This window comes from Hyla sarda, chromosome 4 (genome assembly GCF_029499605.1).
Source record: "Hyla sarda isolate aHylSar1 chromosome 4, aHylSar1.hap1, whole genome shotgun sequence".
NCBI classification, from domain to species: Eukaryota; Metazoa; Chordata; class Amphibia; order Anura; family Hylidae; genus Hyla; species Hyla sarda.
Genome location: NC_079192.1, coordinates 240,102,036 through 240,123,804, shown reverse-complemented (window position 1 = coordinate 240,123,804; position 21,769 = coordinate 240,102,036). Strand labels below are relative to the sequence as shown.

The following is a 21,769-nucleotide window of genomic DNA, read 5'->3' as shown; positions in this document are numbered from 1 at the left end:
TATTTCCTCCTTGTATACCGCAGTTATTGGTAATATTGGTCTCAGTATAGTATAAGTAATATTGGTCTCAGATTTGCTCCTTGGCAAGAGGTACAGAGTATTATCATGTATAGAAATGTGTCTTCATTTATCTTCATATACATATCTCTCTCTCTCTCTCTCTCTCTCTGTCTCTCTCTCTCTCTGTGTATATATATATATATATATATATATGAATATATATATATATATATATATTTCCAATGAAGTAAGAAAAACGCCGCAACTGACCACCTTCAAGCTTGTCTTTATTGCCGTCTTATCTTCCAACAAAGGAGTAGTGCATGCGGTTAATCGACATCAGGACTGTGCTCAAAGGATCTCACTGCAGGACATAGTCCAGTATAAGGTGCAAAAAATTGTCTTTATTCCATAATAAAAAATAAAAAAAACAAGTGTTTCAAAAAAGCAGCAAAGTTTCTACTGGCTCACCCAGTCATTATCACAAATGTGATCAAATCAATCAATATAAATAAATAAAATATCGCAAAATAAAAAATAAATTGCAAAATAATATGAAACATTGCACAATGGCTAACGTAAACCGACCAATGTGCATAACAGTCATGGACAACCTTTTATTTGTGGCACCATATGGACAAGGCTGTCTCCCAGAAGCATGTTAGTGTCTCTGGGAGGCAACCTCCTCGGGGTGTAGGGGACACACCAGCCATTTTAAATGGCTGGATGTGTACCCCCGCTCACCAGTCCCACCACTAGACCCTCACGGTCCTGTATACATGGTGTCTCTTGTGATTACCTTGGTATTCACATTGATTAATGAAAAATAAATAAATAAAAAATAAACTAAGGAAAAAATAAGAAAAAAATAAAAAATTAAAATGAAATACACAATAAATGATCAAATAATAAAAAAGAAAATATCATCCAGTATAAACATTTTTATTATAGTAGATAAAGACACAGCGATCGGAACCGTTGGATAAGTACCCAGGCGTTTCACTCTTCCCTTAAATATATGCTATTGGCTTCCCTTGTCATGCACACCTGTGATCCTCGACGTAGTGCTTAACCCTATGAGACTACAAAACATGGCATTTGTAGAAACAAAAGGAAAACAGGGGGCACTTACGAGTCAGAGTCTTCTGGAAGGTGCAGACTTTGTCTTTTTATTCGGGTGCATAGAAAATCCTAAAAGCAGGACACCAAGGTCCGCAGCGAGGTGCATTTCGGATTTTCTATGCACCCGAATAAAAAGACAAAGTCTGCACCTTCCCGAAGACTCTGACTCGTTTTCCTTTTGTTTCTACAAATGCCAACATTTTTATTGTGTTAATGACAAATATACAACAAGTGACAATCACTAAAACCATCTGGTGAGTATCAATGATGTGTTCCACTGCCGTGTATCTACAAGAAAAAGAGATAAAAAAAAACTAAATGAATTACTCTTGATCACTCTTATGCATGTATCATAACACTGAAGTTAGTACATAAGATCCCAAAGATATCATATCATCATTCAACAGTTAGATATCCTATTGGAAGTTTTAAACTCAACGTTGAGGCCATGTGGTTTCAGTGTACCCAACATAAATATTTACTTCAATTCACATTTCTTCAAATGAGCCTGTCTATCTCCCCCTCTACTCAATGGGGGAACATGGTCTAAGATCATGAACCTCAAGTCCTTCTCTGAGTGTCCAAGCTCTGTAAAGTGCTTGGACACTGGAAGGACCAATTTTTCCTTTCTAATGGAATACCAATGCTTGTTCAATCGGGTCTTTAGGTCCCATGTGGTCTCCCCCACATAGAGGAGACCACATGGGCACCACAGTACATAAACTACAAAAGACAAATCACATGTCAAATAATACTTAGTAGGATACACTTTATCCATTTTTGTATCAGTTAAAGAATTATCCTTCTTCATCAGAGAACAATTAATATACTTCCTGCATGGAAAATAACCTTTTTTCTCTAAGGTAAGATATCTCTGTGTTGTCTCTTTTTCTGGATACATCCGATTTCACAAGTCTATCATTTAGGTTAGACGTACGCCTATAAAGTTTTTGAATATGGGAATTTCAAAGCTATCCCTAACCAAATGCCAGTGCTTACGTACAATGTTAGAAATGTCACTAGATAAGTCACGGTATGTCGTCACAAACGGAATCCTATCCACCTTCCCCCTCCTAACTGTGTCTCTTCCATCAAATTGTCTTACCCTATCCTTCTGTCTTTCAATGAGTTCCATGGGGTAACCACTCTCTCTCTAAAATTGTGAGTTATGCGATCTAATGCTTTTTCCAGACTGATATTGTTGTCAACTATTCTTTTAGCTCTCAACATTTGGTTACATACATGGTAAGGATCTGATCATGGCTCTTGGATAGCAGCTTTAAAACCTTAAAAGCATATTACTGTCTGTTTTTTAAGTATATAAATCAGTGGACAGTCATCCATCTTGTATTTTAACCAAGACATCCAAGAAGCTGATTGTGTCATAGGAAAAAGTCAATGTATATTTAATATTAGCATCTATATTGTTCAAATAAGTATGAAAATCTTGCAGTGTGTCCTCGTCTACAGTTCAAATTAAAAAAATATCAAGGCAGGTAATCAAAACTCTCCATCAAATTCTACAGGGATTTAATAAAATAAGAAACCAAGAGTTGCAGCTAAAATACTGTTCTATCCGATGAAAGAGGGAGGGTTAGGATGCCCTGATCTTCTGTCTTATTACCGTGCAACTTTACTTACCCAGACACAGAAACTGTGGCATAATGATTTGGAGAAACAATGGGTAGCACTAGAAACACAGATAAACAGGGTGGAACTGCCTAGTTTATCTTATGGGAATCAGCACTTTCAAACAAGGGTGTAAACAATAGAAGTTCCACCTTCTCTGTGAGTATAGAGGTGTGGTTATGTGCAGTGCAACAACAAATTCTTAACCCCCTGAAATGTTATGGGGTTCCTATGGCAGTGATTAAACATCTGCTGCCAGCCGCAGATGTATCCAGTTGGGTCGATAGAGGTATTACAACTCTTGGGGCTGTCAGTAAAGACGGTTGTTTACTGCCATTCAAACAAATTTCGAAACGCTTTGGAATAGAGAGTAAAGATTTCTTTAAGTATCTCCAACTGCGTCACTGCATTGCATCTTTTCAAAGGGGGGAAAGTGTGGAAAGGACAGCATATAATGACAATTTTTTAGAATCAAAAGGGAAAAGGGGAGGAATTTCCAGAGCATATAAAGCTTTGCAATCAACTGTTTCTGCAACAAAAAGGACCCATTGATTTGGGAGAGTAATCTAGGCAACTCTATTCCTGAAGTACTATGGGGGAAATCATTTTCTATTCCATCTAAAGGTTCTCACTGTGTGTCCCATTTAGAATCATCTCGCAAGCATGACCCCGGCAAAGTTGGCAAAGTTTAATACTAATAAGTCACCAATATGCTGGTGCTTTAATATAGAAATAGACTCATTTAAACATATATGGTGGGACTGTAAAGTGGTACAGAAACTGTGGAGAAAGATCTATTTATTGCTGTCCATATTGCTGGGGGAAGACATCAATATAAGTGGGGGCCAGGAATGGCACTGTTATCATTAGACTTAGAAACAATGTTACTCCAGCAAATGACTATAATTTTTCATACACTAGCAGTAACAAGGAATGCAATTGCAAGTAGCTTGAAAAGCCAGGAACTCGAAGGCATACCCCAAAAAGTAAGGACTCTTAAATAAACTAGTATTATGGAAGGTTTACGAGTAGATAGGCTAATGTACAATAGATCTAGAAGAAAATGGGAGAAAATGTAGGCACACATTGAGACTCAACTATGTAAGGTTGAAGAAATACTTTTTCCCTCTTTCGTGAAGTAGCTAAAGTTAGCTAAGGGAGGGAATAAGGGGAAGCAGTTTGTATGTCAGAGGATGTGTGTGTTGGGGGGAAAGGGAGAATGAAATGAAATGTCCTGTAGCATTTGTTTATTATATAATTTTCTTTTCTATTGTTTTCCTTTTTTATTTCCCATTTGACTGTAATTTGAATGTTATATGTTGTGTGTTAAAAGAAGAATAAAATGTTTAAAGACAAACAAAAAAAATATCTTCTATGTATCGCCACTATTTCAGGACATGCCTGAAGTGGTGAGATACATAGATTGCGGTCTACTCCAGAGACACCATATATATGTAAGTAAGTAAGTAGGCACCACATTACTCCTTATAATGATTATTTTTCATTACCAATTTCAATAATGTAACCAGAAACTCGATTTGTTTAGCAGGAAAGTTTGCTTTCTTTAAAGCCCTTGTGACTGCCTCCACACCCCCATCTTGTTTGATGGAGGTGTAGAGGCAGACCACATCAAAAAATGCAATTAATGCTGCTGATGGTAAGGTGACACCCGAGATTTTATCAAGAAAATCCGAGGTGTCCTTAATGTAAGATAATGTATTAATGGCAAATTATCTCAGCACCTTATCCAAGAAGATTGAAATGTGTGATGAAACAGAGTTACGGCCAGACACTATAGGTCTACCAGGAGGGTTCTTTAAATCTTTATGAATTTTTGGCAACAGGTATAACAAAGGAGTAACTGGAAACAAAACTACAAGAAACTTTCTTGTCTCCTTGTCAATTAAGCCCTCATTAAAACCATATTCTACGACTGTTCCTATCTTACTCTCTATGGCCTGTCTGGGATCATTAGAAACACACATATACACATGTGTCATTTAATTGGCGTTCTGCTTCTTTGATGTACTGACTCCTATCCATGACCACGATTGATCCCCCCTTGTCAACGGGCTTAATTGCATTTCATCTCTTGTGACATTAGGATGTTTAAGTTTATCTCATTTCATTCTCAATTTCATAAACTCCCATTTCACACACTCCGCAAATGTGTTAATAGCATGTGTGTTCACCACCAGTTGGAAATCACTAGGATTTTTTAATCCGAAATCACTAAGTCGTAGACAATTGGAGACAGTGGTATCATGTATATCAGTGGACACCCAATCTTCTCTAGAAGAAAACCACACTTTAAGCTTCAATTTTCTTAAGAACTGAGAAAAATCCAGTTCTAAAGTAAACCAATCTATAGTAGCACTTGGGAAAAAATGTAGTCCTTTATTAAGTAAATTAAGTTGGGCAGTGGATAGAACCCGGAATTATACATTTACCACCGCGTTCATCGTTTCCTGGCGTTGTTCCTGGTAGTTGCGCTCTTGTGGGTTCTTTGCTTCTGCGCCATCATTGATACTCACCAGATAGTTTTAGTGATTGTCACTACTGTATATTTGTCATTAACGTGATACAATTTTTTTTATATTGGATGATATTTTCTGGCATATGTTTGTGACAGATAACACACTAATAATAAATAATGGCACTCCAAGGAAAACATTTTTTTTGATGAGGTGAAGACGGTAAAACATAATTTTTTATAATTTTATCATTTATTGTATATTTCATTTTTATTTTTTCCTTAGTTTATTTATTTTTTCATTAATCAATGTGAATACCAAGGTAATTACAAGAGACACCATGTATACAGGACCGTAAGGGTCTAGTGGTGGGACTGGTGAGCGGGGGTACACATCCAGCCATTTAAAATGGCTGGTGTGTCCCCTACACCCCGAGGAGGTTGCCTCCCAGAGACACTAACATGCTTCTGGGGGACAGCCTTGTCCATATGGTGCCACAAATAAAAGGTTGTCCATGACTATTATGCACATTGGTCGGTTTACGTTAGCCATTGGGCAGTGTTTCATATTATTTTGCCATTCATTATTTATTTTGCAATATTTTATTTATATTGATTGGCCAATTCATCTCTTTTTTTTTTTTGTTTTCTCATTGTTTCAATTGTTTTCTTATTTATACTAACCGTCCTGCCCACATCAAATATGTCCATCGTGTAAGTATTTGCACAGAGCGCCTGCGCACAGTAGCGAGGCGGCTCTGTGTGCATGAAGTGACGTGTGGGGAGGTTGCAACTATGGCAACCAATACACACACAAGCCGATTGGCGGATAGTGTTTTCTGTCACACATAGCGCCGCAGTAGGGGCGTGCATGCGCACTAGAATATACCCCACGCTAACATGGCTATGGAGTCTATGTTAATACATCTGGTGAGTTCTTGTCTTGAAACCCCTCCTTTTATGATTGATTTTATTAATCACATGTTTGTTGGCATTATGTAATTTATATCAGTATTTTTATGATTATGGCAAGTTTACACTAAGATTATGCACTTAAGCACTTTGTTTATGAGAAATGTATAACACAGGAATACAAATATTCAACACTGAACTGCAATATGAAAACTGTATGCACTTTATTATTATATTGTTTTATTGTCACATTTGATTGATCACAATTGTGCACTGCTTGATAATAACTGGGTGAGCCAGTTGAAACATCGCTGATTTTCTGAAACACTTGTTTTTTATTATGGAATAAAGAAACTTTTTTGCATCTTATACCGGACGGTGTGCTGCTGTGAGATCCTTTTGCTATAGTCAATGTGGAGTTATTTTTGACCAGGACTCCAGAATTTGCTTTGCACCACTTTTTTTCATTTGAACTTGGTTGTGCTGCTTTTCTACATTTCATATATATATATATATATATATATATATATATATATATATATATATCTCCTGTTGTGGACGCAGGGCATACAGGTACGCCCTTGCGCCCGAGTCCTTAAAGGGGTTCTCCGGTGCTTACACATCTTTTCCCCTATCCAAAGGATAGGGGATAAGATGCCTGATCGCAGGAGTCCCGCCGCTGGGGACCCCCGGGATCATGCACGCGGCACCCCGTTTGTAATCAGTCCCCGGAGCGTGTTCGCTCCGGGTCTGATGACAGGCAACCACCGGGCCGGCGGCCTGTGACGTCATGCCTCCGCCCCCGTGTGACGCCACACTCCGCCCCTCAATGCAAGCCTACGGGAGGGGGCGTGACAGGGGGCGTTACAAACGGGGTGCTACGTGCATGATCCCGGGGGTCCCCAGCGGCAGGACTCCCGCAATCAGGCATCTTATCCCCTATCCTTTGGATAGGGGAAAAGATGTGTAAGCACTGGAGAACCCCTTTAAGGATGCAGGGCGTACATGTAAGCCTTGGTCCTGTTACCGGCATTTAAAACATGCTCATGGGCTGAGCGTGCGTTAAACCCAGTGGGTCCCAATTGCTATCAGCAGCCAGGACCCAGGGTTAATGCTGGGCATCACCGTTCAGGCCGATGCCCAGCATTAACCCTTTAACTTTGATTGCGGCGTCTAAAATGAAAGTGAAAGAATCCCGGCAGCTCAGCCCGATCAGCTGAGAGGACAGCGGGAGGGCCCTTACCTGCCTCCTTGCCTTCCGATCAGTGCTCTGCTGACACAGGAAGCTTCAGCAGGCTGGAGCAGCAGTGCACCGATAACACTGATCAAAAGATTGCATGGTATAGCCCCCTATATGGGGGTATGGGGGCTAAAAAAAAAAAAGTTAAAAGTATAAAAAAAAAGTCCAAAATTGTGCATTTTTGGTCACTTCATAGAACTTAAAAAAATTATAAAAAGTGATCAAAAAGTCCCATTAAAACAAAAATGGTACCAATAAAAACAAGAGATCATGGTGCAAAAAAAATTAGCCCTCATATCGCCCCGTATGTGGAAAAATAAAAAGTTATAAGGCTCAGGAGATGACAATTTGAAACATTCTAATTTTGGTGTAAGTAGTTATAATTTTTGAAAGTAGTAAAATATAATAAAACCTACATAAATTAGGTATCTTTGTAACCATATGGACCTACAGAATAAAGATAAGGTGTCATTTTTACCAAAAAGTGCACTGCGTAGAAACAGAAGCCCTAAAAATGTGAAAAATGGCATTGCTTTTTTAAATTTCACCTCACAAATAAGTTTTTTCTTTGGGTCGCCACAGATTATGTTCTAAAATAAGTCAGAGTCCTTACCATAGAAATAAACATATATGGAAAATATATTTGTAAAGGAGTGGATTTAATAAGATAGTCATGCCTACCTAGGGGGGCACCAAAACAATTATCGTGCAACCAAGCATCCCTAATCCTAGTAACAGCCCTGTACAATACAACAATAATTTAGTTTTCAATAAATTAGCAAAGATTTCTAACATTCATGTTTTTTTGTCATTATGCAGAAGAATGATTGTGAAACTTATTTTTTTTCTTTTTTAAAGCACAAGGGTGTATACGGCTTTGAACACTAAAGAATGTACTGTAGCTAGGCAACCTACCTAACTTTGTATTCAATTACCTACCTTATTTAGCATCCTGTATATGGACCTATGTAAGCCCCTCTCACAGCATGAGTAGTGGGTCATCTTACGAAACTGCTAAATTGTTGACTCTAGTGTATCTTCTATTGTAAATGATTCCTAAATGTTTATGCAGTTTATATTAAAATACTAAAAAAGTTCACATTGTGTCTGAAATTCAAGATTCAGTCACCATCTGTGCCTTCTAGTGGGGAAATGTATAGAACTCATCTGGTCACCTTCTAATAATGCTATTAGACATGACAAATGAACTTATACATTTTCCTGGGATTCTAAAATATATTTTTGCATAAGAAAAAGACTTTAAAGCAGATCTGTCCTTTGAATATGCTGCCTTATGTAGGGCAGTAAATACAGGGGCAGGTACATTCTCTTATTAGATAATCTTGATAAAACTGATTTTCTGTGTAAATAAAAACAGTCTCCTGGAACATAGTGTATAGTTATTATTTGCCTATTTTAGATTCTACTTTATAATCATTATAATTATGACTCATCTGCAATCTGCAGACGTAGTATCATGAAGACAGATGGCCTAGTGAAAAATAAATGTATCATTTCATGCAACCTACACTACAGTCATTTGTCACTTTCTTCCTGTAAAATTCATATCTTTTTAAGTTTGATTTAATCTATACCAAAATTTTACATGGCTTAACTTCTATAAAATATCTCAATACATAGATTATATCATAACATGTCTGTCTATCCAATCTCTTACACGGTATCAGAAGCACACAAAGTGCTGTTGCCAGGAATCTGATACAATCGAACCGCAAGGTAATCCTGTCACCCTTTTCAGAACCACTAAAATGTAATATATATAGAAAATATAGAAAACAATATTTCTGTAAACTAGCAAGAAAGAAGTGAGCCCAGCCTGTTATTCAACGTGTTAATGTTATATCCCTTTGGTTTCGTGATAATCATAATAAAATGGAACAATAGAGACAAGCTCTAACTGCTTCTACCAATTGCTGGAATTCTACATCAGAATGTCACCTCTAAGGAGTGGGGAACTATGATTATTTCCGACTTTCATGGATTCATGAGCAAACAAAAAGAATAAATCCAGATTGGAAGCAGTGCTAAATTGAAGTAAGATCAGACATCAGGTTAGATCAACGGAAGTCATGTGACATGTTTCAGGTGTCTCCACCCTAAATCGTACATAGAGGAGAGTCTCTCCATAGCTTGCTTTTATGGGAAAAATTGTTAGTCATGCCAAAGTGAGACACCACCCAGGAAAGGAAACAATGTAACCCTTACACAGACAAATACATAAAATGCATAATACAAAAGTTATTAAAATTAAAAAAAAATCTGTCTGTGTTCGCAGAAAAATCGCATAGAGACCACTATGATGAGCACAGAAGGAAACCCCATGAATAATATATATATATATATATATATATATATATATATATATATATATATATAGATATGGCTTAAGTAATAAATAACACGTGATTATGCTGAGATAATTGTGAATATGTGACAATATAGACAGCCATCTATATTAAAGAGGTACTCCGGTGGAATTTTTTTTGAAAATCAACTGGTGCTACAAAGTTAAACAGATTTGTAAATGACTTCTATTTAAAAATCTTAATCCTTCCAATACATATCAGCTGCTGTATTCTCAACAGGAAGTTGTATTTCTTTTTGGAGTTCTTTTCTGTCTGACCACAGTGCTCTCTGCTAACACATCTGTTGGTATTAGGACCTGTCCAGAGCAGGATAGGTTTGGGGATTTCTTCCTGCTCTGGACAGTTCCTGACATGGACAGAGGTGTCATCAGAGAGCACTGTGGTCAGACTGAAAAGAATTCCAGAAAGAAATACAACTTCCTTCGTAGTATACAGCAGTTGATAAGTACTGGATTATTAAGATTTTTAAATAGAAGAAATTTACAAATCTGTTTAATTTTCTGGCACCAGTTGATTTAAATAAAAAAATGTTTCCACCAGAGTACCCCTTTAACATGGAACAATACAGCATGGATACCTGATATTAGTAAAGTAACCCCCCGACATGCAATGGCCCCGACATATGATCAAATCGACATACGATGCTTTTATATGTCAGGGCCATCGCATTAACTGCTATCTGACAGCGCAAAATGCTTAAGCTGCTGTCAGATAGCAGTTTAAGCATCCCGGACAGGTTCACTTACCTATCCCCGCTGCTCTGGGTCCACTTTGCAATCCTCTGGTGTCTTCTGTATCTTCTCCGGCGTCCGGGCCTCGCTTTCCGGCGTCGTTATTATGTCCTGCGCACGTAATAACGTCACCAGAAAGCGAGACCCGGACACCGGAGAACATGCAGAAGACGCCGGAGGATCGTGAAGTGGACCCGGAGCAGCGGGACAGCATCGGGAGCCCCTGAGTAGTTACTGGTATTAACCAGAGCCTGCCGCAAAGCGGGATGGACTTGCTGCGGCGGTAACTACCAGATCGTGTCCCTCAGTAGCGACTCGACCTCTCCGGCGGCTGAGACTGGCGCGGTACACGAGGACTAGACAGAGGCGAGGTCACATGTAGCAGAAGGTCAGGGCAGGCGGCAAGGTTCGTAGTCAGGGGCCACGGCAGAAGATCTGGATACACAGGCAAGGGAACACACTAAACGCTTTCTAAGGGCACAAGGCAACAAGATCCAGCGTGGAGAGGTAGGGGAAGTGGGTTTATGTAGTGTTTGGTGGTGATTACACTGATTGGGTCAAGCACCAATTAACGGTGCACTGGCCCTTTAAATCTTAGAAAGCCAGCGCGCGCGCCCTAGGGAGCGGGGCCACGCGCGCCGGGACGAGAGGGCGAGTGGAACGGGCCGCGATCCGCGAGCGGACATAACCCGCCACAGATCGCGTCCCCACCGGCATGGACACAGCAGCGCTTGTGGTCGTAGACAGAGACCGGATCCCTGCTGACAGCAGAACGCCGCGAGCGCTCCGGAGGGACGGCGGGACCTGGAGCGCTCAGCGTTACAGTACCCCCACCCCCCTTAGATCTCCCCCTCTTTTTGGAAGCCAGAAATTTATTAATTAGCATTTTGTCGAGAATATTGGCCTCAGGTTCCCATGACCTCTCCTCGGGACCACAATTCTCCCAATCAGAAAGAATTTTTTTTTTACCTCGGATGACCTTGGAGGCGAGGATCTCTTTCATCGAGAAGACATCAGAGGACACAGAGACAGGAGCAGGGGTGGTGACCTTGGGGGAATAACGGTTAAGTATGAGGGGTTTGAGAAGGGAGACATGGAATGAGTTAGGAATACGAAGGGAGGGAGGAAGATGGAACTTGTAGGAGACAGAATTTATTTGATTTTTGATTTTAAAAGGCCAGAGGTAACGAGGACCCAGCTTGTAGCTAGGAACCCGGAACCCAATGCATTTGGCAGAAAGCCATACTTTGTCACCAGGAGCAAAGACAGGAGGATTTCTTCTCTTCTTGTCCGCATGTCTCTTCATGCAAGATGAGGCCAGTGAGAGCGACTTTTGAGTCTTCTTCCAGATAGATGAGAAGTCCTGTGTTAATTCATCTACGGCAGGAACTCCAGATGAAGTGGGAATGGGGAGGGAGGGCAGCGGATGACGGCCGTACACTACAAAAAATGGAGATTTGGCGGAAGACTCAGAATTCTTGAAATTGTACGAGAATTCGGCCCAGGGCAGCAGGTCAACCCAATCATCTTGACGGGAGGAGACAAAATGTCGCAGGTAGTCACCAAGAATTTGGTTCACTCTCTCCACTTGTCCATTGGATTGAGGGTGATAGGCGGACGAGAAATTCAATTAGATTTTTAATTGAGTGCAGAGTGCTCTCCAAAATTTTTAGATAAATTGAACACCTCTATCAGAGACGATATGCGTGGGAAGCCCGTGGAGACGAAAAATCTGCAGAAAAAATGCTTCGCCAATTGTGGCGCAGAAGGAAGGCCAGGAAGCGGGACGAAATGAGCCATTTTGGAAAAACGATCAACGACCACCCAAATGACGGTGTTGCCATGAGAAGAAGGAAGGTCTGTGATGAAGTCCATGGCTATGTGGGACCATGGCTGTTCAGGCACCGGCAAGGGATGGAGAAGACCTGCAGGCTTCTGGCGTGGAGTTTTATCACGTGCACATACTGTACAGGCCTGTACAAAATCAGTCACATCTTTTTCCAGGGAAGACCACCAGTAGTGCCTGGAAATCAACTGTATGGATTTGTTAATTCTGGCATGACCGGCAAGATGGGAGGAATGACCCCATTTAAGAGTCTGGAGGCGAAGACGTGGAGGAACATAAGTTTTTCCTGGAGGAACTGGCACCAGAGAAGCAGGAGCAGAAGAGATCAGGCACTCAGGAGGCACGGTGTGCTGAGGAAGGGTCTCGGGTTCGGAGGCATCGGTGGAACGTGATAAGGCATCAGCCCTGACATTCCTGTTAGCAGGACGAAAATGAATTTGACAATTGAAGCGGGCAAAGAACAACGACCACCTGGCCTGGCGAGGATTTAAACGCTGGGAGGACTGAAAATAGAACAGATTTTTATGGTCAGTGTAGATGGTGATAGGGTGAAGGGACCCTTCCAGGAGATGTCTCCACTCTTCAAGTGCCAACTTGATGGCCAACAGTTCACGGTCTCCTATGGAATAGTTTTTTTCAGGAGGAGAAAAGGTTTTGGAAAAAAAAACGCAAGTGATGTTTTTACCCTTAGTGGTTCTTTGAAGAAGGACGGCCCCGGCTCCTACTGAGGAGGCGTCAACCTCAAGGAAGAAAGGCTTCAGTGGATCTGGCCTAGACAAGACTGGTGCAGAAGCGAAGACGGCATTAAGGCGAGTAAAAGCTTCATCCGCTTGAGAAGGCCAGGACCTCGGATTCGCGTATTTCTTTGTCAGTGCCACAACAAGAGCAACGATGGTGGAGAAGTGGGGAATGAACTGACGATAGTAGTTGGCGAATCCGAGGAAGCGCTGGATAGCACGAAGACCAGAGGGGCGTGGCCAATCCAAGACCGCGGAGAGCTTGTCTGGATCCATTTGAAGACCCTGTCCAGAGACCAGGTATCCCAGGAAAGGAAGACAGCTGCGTTCAAACAAGCATTTTTCTAATTTGGCGTAAAGATGGTTCACACAAAGGCGCTGGAGCACTTGACGGACATGGAGCTGGTGTTCCTCAAGGTTGGAGGAAAAAATTAGGATGTCATCTAGATAGACAACTACGCAGGTATACAGTAAGTCCCGAAAGATTTAGTTGACAAAATCTTGAAAGACTGCAGGGGCATTGCAAAATCCAAATGGCATGATGAGATATTCAAAGTGGCCATCACGGGTGTTAAAAGCGGTTTTCCACTCATCTCCTTCACGAATTCTGATGAGGTTATAGGCGCCCCTGAGGTCAAGCTTTGTAAAAACTTTTGCACGGTCAAAGAGCTCTGAGATGAGAGGCAAAGGGTAGCGTTTTTTTTACCGTAATTTTATTGAGGCCATGATAGTCTATGCAGGGGCGTAGTGAACCATCCTTCTTGGCAACGAAAAAGAACCCCGCTCCGGCTGGTGAAGAAGACTTCCTAATAAAACCTCTCTTAAGATTTTCCTGAATGTATTCAGACATGGCCTTGGTTTCTGGAGCGGAGAGAGGATAAATTCTGCCACGGGGCGGTGTGGTACCAGGGAGCAAATCAATAGGACAGTTGTAGGGTCTATGTGGTAGCAAGACCTCTGCTTGCTTTTTACTAAAGACGTCAGTGTAGTCCTGGTAGGCCTTAGGAAGGCCAGGCAATGGAGTAGTGATGGGGACTTGGCTGATTGGTACTGACTTAAGGCAATGTTTGTGGCAGGAGGCGCCCCAAGACTTTATGTCCCCAGTGGTCCAGTCGAGGGTAGGAGTGTGACGCTGGAGCCAGGGCAAGCCAAGCAAAATGTCCGAGGTACAATTCGGCAAAACAAAGAATTCAATCTTTTCTTGATGGAGAACTCCAATGGTCATGAGCAAGGGTTCCGTGCGGTAACGCACGGTGCAGTCCAGATTCTCTCCGTTTACAGATGAGATAAAGAAGGGTTTAATAAGATGGGTAACTGGAATGTTAAATCTGTTGATGAACGAAGCTTCAATAAAGTTTCCTGCAGAACCAGAGTCCAGGAAGGCCACCACAGAGAAGGAGGAGTTAGCGGATGGAGAAATCTGCACTGGAATAGTCAGGCGTGGAGAGGAGAAATTCACACCTAGTCACGCCTCTCCCACATTAACTAGGTGCGTGCGTTTCCCTGACGCGGAGGGCGAATAGGGCAGTCTTTAAGGAAATGTTCAGTACTGACACAGTACAAGCACAGATTTCTATTTCTGTGGCGAGTCCTCTCTTCTTGGGTCAGGAGAGACCGGTCCACTTGCATAGCCTCCTCTGCGGAAGGCACAGAGAACTCTGGAAGAGAGGTGCCGAGCGAGGAAACCGCCTGGTGTGAACAAGATCCTTTTCTTGGCGGAGCTCCTGGCGTCTTTCCGTGAAACGCATGTCTATGCGGGTGGCCAACTGGATGAGTTCAGGCAAGGTAGCAGGAATTTCTCGTGCGGCCAGTACATCTTTGATGTGGCTGGATATACCTTTCTTGAAGGTCGCGCAGAGGGCCTCGTTGTTCCAAGCTAGCTCAGAGGCGAGGGTGCGGAACTGGATAGCATATTCGCCCACAGAAGTGCTCCCTTGGACAAGATTTAGAAGAGCTGTCTCGGCAGAGGAGGCCCGGGCTGGTTCCTTGAAGACGCTGCATACTTCGGAGAAAAAGGACTGGACAGAAGCAGTGGCAGGATCATTGCGATCCCACAGCAGTGTGGCCCAGGACAAGGCCTTTCCAGATAACAAACTGACCGCGAAAGCCATCGATCGTTCTGTGGGGAACTGGTCCGACATCATTTCAAGGTGCAGGGAACATTGGGACAGGAATCCCCAGCACATCTTAGAGTCCCCATCAAATTTCTCCGGAAGAGACAAGCAGACTCTAGAGGTAGTTGCAGCATCTCGGAGTGGAGGAGAAGCTGGAGCTGGCGGAGGAGATGGTTGATGCTGGGCAGGCAGAAGCTGCTGGAGCATGGCGGTCAACTGCGTCAGCTGTTGTCCTTGTTGGGCGATCTGCTGGGACTGCTGGGCAACAACGGTAGTGAGATCAGCAAGACTTGGCAGCTGCACCTCAGCGGGATCCATGGCCGGATCTACTGTCAGGATCCGGACTGGCGGCTGGTGAGGACACTGGAGGTGGATCCTCTGGACCAGAGAGGCGATGGCGCGGGTCGTACTGGGGGATCAGTTCTAAGTAGTTACTGGTATTCACCAGAGCCCACCGCAAAGCAGGATGGACTTGCTGCGGCGCTAACTACCAGGTCGTGTCCCTCAGTAGCGACTCGACCTCTCTGGCTGCTGAGACTGGCGTGGTACACAAGGACTAGACAGAGGCGAGGTCAGACGTAGCAGAAGGTCAGGGCAGGCAGCAAGGTTCGTAGTCAGGGGCAATGGCAGTAGATCTGGATACAAAGGCAAGGGAACACACTAAATGCTTTCTCAGGGCACAAGGCAACAAGATCCGGCGTGGACAGGAAGGGGAAGTGGGTTTATGTAGTGTTTGTTGGTGATTACACTGATTGGGCCAGGCACCAATTAATGGTGCACTGGCCCTTTAACTCTTTGAAGGCCGGCGCGCGCGCCCTAGGGAACGGGGCTGCGCGCGCCGGGACAAGACCGACACCGGGGGAGGGGGAGTGGAACGGGACGCGATCTGCGAGCGGACATAACCCGCCACGCTGATCGCGTCCCCACCGGCACGAACACAGCAGCGCTCGCGGTCGGAGACAGAGACCGGAGCGCTGCTGACAGCAGAACGCCACGAGCGCTCCGGAGGGACGGCGGGACCCGGAGTGCTCGGCGTTACAGTATTATTGTTACTCACAAGTCTCAACTGGGAGGATTGTGGAGAAAGCCACAACACCTATATATCACACACATAAATCCCACATAAATGGGGAAATAGCAGTCCTCATCTATGCAGGCAGCAGGTTTCTTTATTGCATCCGGAATACAGATGCACTGTAGCAATTTAGCTGGAAGAAACACTGGAAAAAAAGAAGCCCAAACAGCACATAGAGATGAGCAAACATTTTTTGGGTCCCATGTGAATGTGTTTTCAGAGCTCTTAGGCTCCTTCTTCAGATAAAAGGACAATACTGGTATTGTTATTATCCTTTTGTCTGAAGGAGGAGCCTAAGAGCTCTGAAAATGCATTCATATGGGACCAAATAAATGTTTGCATCTACTATAAGCCGCTGGCATTCCAGTTGTTCATCTCTTGGCGCTGTTTGGGTTTCATTTTTTTCTGTGTTTCTTCTGGCTAGATCACAAACTAAGCCATGTTGTTGAAGGAGCTGTCTGTAGACCTTCCAGCCAGGATTGTGTCAAGATACAGGGGGAGATTTATCAAAACCTGTCCAGAGGAAAAGTTGCTGAGTTGCCCATAGCAACCAATCAGATTGCTTCTTTCATTTTTGAAAAGGCCTCTGCAAAATGAAGCTGGCGAACTGATTGGTTGCTATGGGCAACTTTTGCTCTGGACAGGTCTGTTACAGATTTTAACCCCTTAACGACAATGGACGTAAATGTACGTCATGGTGACGTGGTACTTAGCGCACCATGACGTACATTTACGCGCCGACATGACCGCGAGCACCGGAGCGGTGCTCGCGTCCTGTCTGGCAGGTCCCGGCTGATATCAGCAGCCAGGGACCAGCCGGTAATGGCGGACATCCGCGATTGCGCGGATGTCCGCCATTAACCCCTCCGATGCCACGATCAATACAGATCACGGCATCTGCGGCAGTGCGGTAGTTTGAATGGACGATCGGATCGCCCGCAGCGCTGCCGCGGGGATCCGATCATCCAGCATGACAGCCGGAGGTCCCCTCACCTGGCTCCAGCCGTCTCCCGGGGTCTTCTGCTCTGGTCTGCGATTGAGCAAACCAGAGCAGAAGATCACCGATAATACTGAGCCTATATGTGTCCTATACATAGCACTGCACAGTATTAGCAATCAACTGATTGCAATGAATAGTCCCCTATGGGGACATAAAAAGTGTAAAAAAAAAAAAAAAAATTTTAAATGTTAAATAAAAAAGTAAAAAAATTGAAAAATCCCCTCCCCCAATAAAAAGTAAAACATCAGTTTTTCCCCATTTTACCCCCAAAAAAGCGTAAAAAATAAATAAATACACATATTTGGTATCGCCACGTGCGTAAAAGTATGAACTATTAAAATATATTGTTAATTATCCCGTACGGTGAACGGGGTAAACGTAATTTTTTTTTAAAAAAGTCCAAAATTGCTGCTTTTTTGTCACATTTTATTCAAAATTTTTTTATAAAAAATGAATAAAAAGTAAAACCTAAGCAAAAGTGGTACTGATAAAAACTACAGATCATGGCACTAAAAATGTGCCCTCATATTGCCCCATATACGGAAAAATGAGTAAGTTATAGGTGGTCAAAATAGGGCAATTTCAAACATACTAATTTTGTTAAAATGGTTTGAGATTTTTTTTAAGCAGTACAATTATAGAAAAGCATATAACATGGGTATCATTTTAATCGAATTAACCCACAGAATAAAGAAAACATGTCATTTTTACCGGAAAGTGTACAGCGTGAAAACAAAACCTTCCAAACTTTGCTAAATTGCGATTTTCTTTTCAATTTTCCAACATAAATAATATTTGTTTGGTATGATTTTTAAAAGGTGAGGAGGAAAAAACAAAAGTGGAAAAAACGCTCGGTCCTTAAGGCATTAAAACTTTTGGACACTACCATTAACTTTGATAGCGGCATCTAAAGGGTTAATGTCGGACATCAGCCTGATTGGTGATGTCTGGCATTAGTCGAGGGTTGTAGCTAATGATTTATACAACACAGTGGAGCAGGCACTGTGCGTACACATACGCCTTGTGTCCTTAGGGCTCATTTACACAGATGGATCCCCAGCAAATTTTCCGCTGCGGATCCCCTGACAATGGACCCTACAGTGCTGCCTCTATCTGTGCCTGCTCAAAACAGCAATCCTCCGCTACGAGCAGACACGCTTTGATGTGTATACTCGCACACATCGTGGCTGCTCTCGGCCTAGCTCAGAAAGCAGGAGCGGCCATGATGTGCGTGAGTATACACATCAAAGCGTGTCTACTCGTAGAGGAGGATTGCTGTTTTGAGCAGGCACAGATAGAGGCAGCACTGTAGGGTCCATTGTCGGGGGATCCACAGCATAAAATACACTGTGGATCCACCTCTGAATGAGCCCTTAGGGTACATTCACACGTACAGGATCTGCTGTATATTTTCTGCAGCTGATTTTCTACTTATTGAAGCTAATGGCTTGCAAAATCAGCTGTACAAAATATGCAGCTGATCCTGTACATGTGAATGTACCCTTAAGGGGTTAATGATAAACTAGCAGTGTGTTCAGATGTTGTCCTTCCAGAGGGGTCACTTTCCCTCCTCCAGTGTCCACAGGTCTCCAACAGGTCACATTACCAGAAAAATTTATGGAAAAATCGCTGCAAAAATTGCACTGTTTTACCGCAATTTACGAAAAATCGCAGTAAAAGCGCGCAATTTTTGCAGCAATTTTTCCCAAAAATTGTTGTGATAATGTGACCTGTTGGTGACCTGTGGACACTGGAGGAGGGAAAGTGACCCCTCTCGACTGCTACCATACACATTACTCAGCCCCAGGTTATACTGCTGATCAGGGGGGAGAGAGGCAGGACACAGGACATCACTCACCTCACATGAAGCGGCCGCTCTGCTGTGTGACCTGTAAGCTCTCGGCCTGTCCTCTCCTGTGCTGGGGGCGGAGCCATCAATGTATGGGGACATCCCTATTTATTTTAAATTGGGAGGGGCCCAAGGGGGGGCACGGCCTGATCTAGGGGGGGCCATGGCCCCCTCTGCCCCCCCCTAGCGACGCCATTGTGCGCAGTACTACGTTAGCCGCGCACAACCCCGCTAGCGGTGATGGTAGGGATGGGAGGCATTCTTGTGACACCGCTAGTGCAGTGTTTCCCAACCAGGGTGCCTCCAGCTGTTGCGAAACTACAACTCCCAGCATGCCCGGACAGCCCGGAGTTGTAGTTTTGCAACAGCTAGAGGCACCCTAGTTGGGAAACACTGCACTAGTGGGCACATGGAAGGAGGGAAGGAACTTTATTATAATTTATTATAATTTACTGGGGGGGGGGAGAGGAGGGGGATAGAGCAGCAGCTAACAGGAAGCTGACGCAGGGAGTCATGGGAAATGTAGTCTTTATGACATGGCTGCTTACTGCTACAGGTGGCAATTACAAGAGAATGGCTGGGCCAAATTTGACAAGTGAGGTATCGTTGGAAAGGTCTTTGAAAGAGCTATCAGATTAGGTAAACTTTTTTTTTTAAGTACCAGTGCTCCGGAGTACTCCTTTAAGGGGTTAAAATAAGGCTGTATATAACACCATGTGTAAGAAGTGAAGAGGTCTGCACACTTTCAAGAATTCGGTGTATGCTGAAATAAACACTCTAGCACTATATAGTCCCCTATGAATACATTCATGTATAATGTGACTGTGGGGTCACTAAGCCTTGTCACTACTTCACTGTAGTGTAGAATTGTCTAGCCCTAATTTCATATACAAAATGGAGAAATATACGAAGTAACGTGATCTCTTTGTGCTTAGAATGAATCTATCCAGACGTTCATTCATATTTCCTTAGAGACAATGATTGTCTTCAGGGGCTCTTGAGCAGCATCAAACAGATGTGTGTGGTCTCCTCTGCATGGAGATTTTACCCTCTTTATTACCTTACATTAAATCATTCATCTGTTCTCTCTGGATACACAGGAATCTGCACAGTATTAATCTGCCAACTTGGTTATTGTCTCCAGAACAGATGGGTAATCCTTTGTAGGAGCACATTTCTTTGCAACTCATTCAACTTCAGCTCTATATTTTGTGCATTTGCAGTTTTAAATGGGCACTGTCAGATATGAAAACTTTTTATATGTTGTACATCTTGCCAAAACAATAGTTTTTCTAATATACTTAAAAAAAAAAAAATCACATTTTATTAAAGAAAACTGCCTTTGAAAAGCCCACCACTAGGGGTTGCTATACTTCTTGGGACACTGATGAGTCCCACAGCACCATAAGTGTGTCCAAGGGTCATGGACACGAGATGGCTGATTGACAAGGCTGCAGGAAGAACACAGCCTGCAGCAACACTGATGTAACACATAGTTTTACCAAACCTGTGCCTCCAGCTGTGGCAAAACTACAAGTCCAAGCATGCCTGGACAGTCAAAAGATGTATGGGCATGCTGGGAGTCGTAGTTTTGCAAAAGCTGTAGGCAGAGTAAGGGAGGCGGAGGAGTCATCACAGTGCAGGCAAGAGATGGACACTCCCTTTCCTTTTGACAAGATGGAAAGACATTGAGCAGTTGCCTGTTTTTTAGTGAAATATTGGTGATAGAGACATAAATAATAATGACATTATTCTACATTATTTCTCTGTCCTTCTTCTCTATGTGTAAACTGTTTAATTTTTACTACAGGTTCACAAATGCTCAACACATCAGATTTCTGAAGACATCATATAAGTCACTTGTTAATGTGTTGCAGGCTTTAACTTTCAGATGAGAAATATTGGTTATATATACATATATATATATATATATATATATATATATATATACACTAACAAGTGACTACTATAATTTTATATATATATATATATATATATATATATATATATATATACACATACACACACATATATAGTTTCAGACTTTTATGCACATCTTACATCTTCCCTTATCTAGCGCTCCTCTGTCTCTTGACGAATTATCTTCAAATCTTTTACTACAGTAGTTGTAAAATATATATATCTTACTCCTATGCACATGTGTTTCACATGATGACCAAACTTCCTTGAAGTATAATACATAAAAGAATGCGAAAAGTATACTTTCAACATAATTGTAACCAGTATGCACCATGGGACACCTGGTCACCTTATTGTATACAGAGCATTTAGAATTTTTTTTAATACATTTTTCAGAATAAGGTTTTCCCCCATTATTCTGCACTCTATAAACTCTATATTGAGAATATAAAATCAGAATGTTAGAAATCCTTGCTAATTTATTGAACAGGAAAACTAAAATATTGAATTGACGTAAATTCAGACCGTTTACTCCAGTCTTTTTGATGCCATGCTATGATGCCACAAGGTTTGCACATCTGGATTTGGGGATTTTCTGCCATTCTTCTCTGCAGATCCTCTCAAGCTTTTTCAGATGGAACTGGAACAATCAGTTAAAACTATTTTCAGGTCTGTCTAGGAAAGTCAAACTTGGTTCTGACTGGGTTAAGTCAGAGCTCTGGCTGGGCCCCTCA

General features: G+C 42.5%; 1 protein-coding gene across 1 annotated transcript in view; it reads right to left on the bottom strand.

The window, feature by feature from the left end:
• Positions 1 to 1,238: 1,238 nt before the first annotated feature.
• Positions 1,239 to 21,769, bottom strand: part of LOC130367445 (uncharacterized) — a 34,721-nt gene continuing 14,190 nt past the window's right edge. Inside the window, exons 6-8 of the mRNA XM_056569867.1 lie at positions 2,764 to 2,812; positions 1,605 to 1,845; positions 1,239 to 1,410 (exon numbers count right to left, since the gene is read on the bottom strand). Coding sequence (XP_056425842.1) covers positions 1,239 to 1,410; positions 1,605 to 1,845; positions 2,764 to 2,812 — 462 coding nt within the window. The remainder of the gene's footprint in view (positions 1,411 to 1,604; positions 1,846 to 2,763; positions 2,813 to 21,769) is intronic.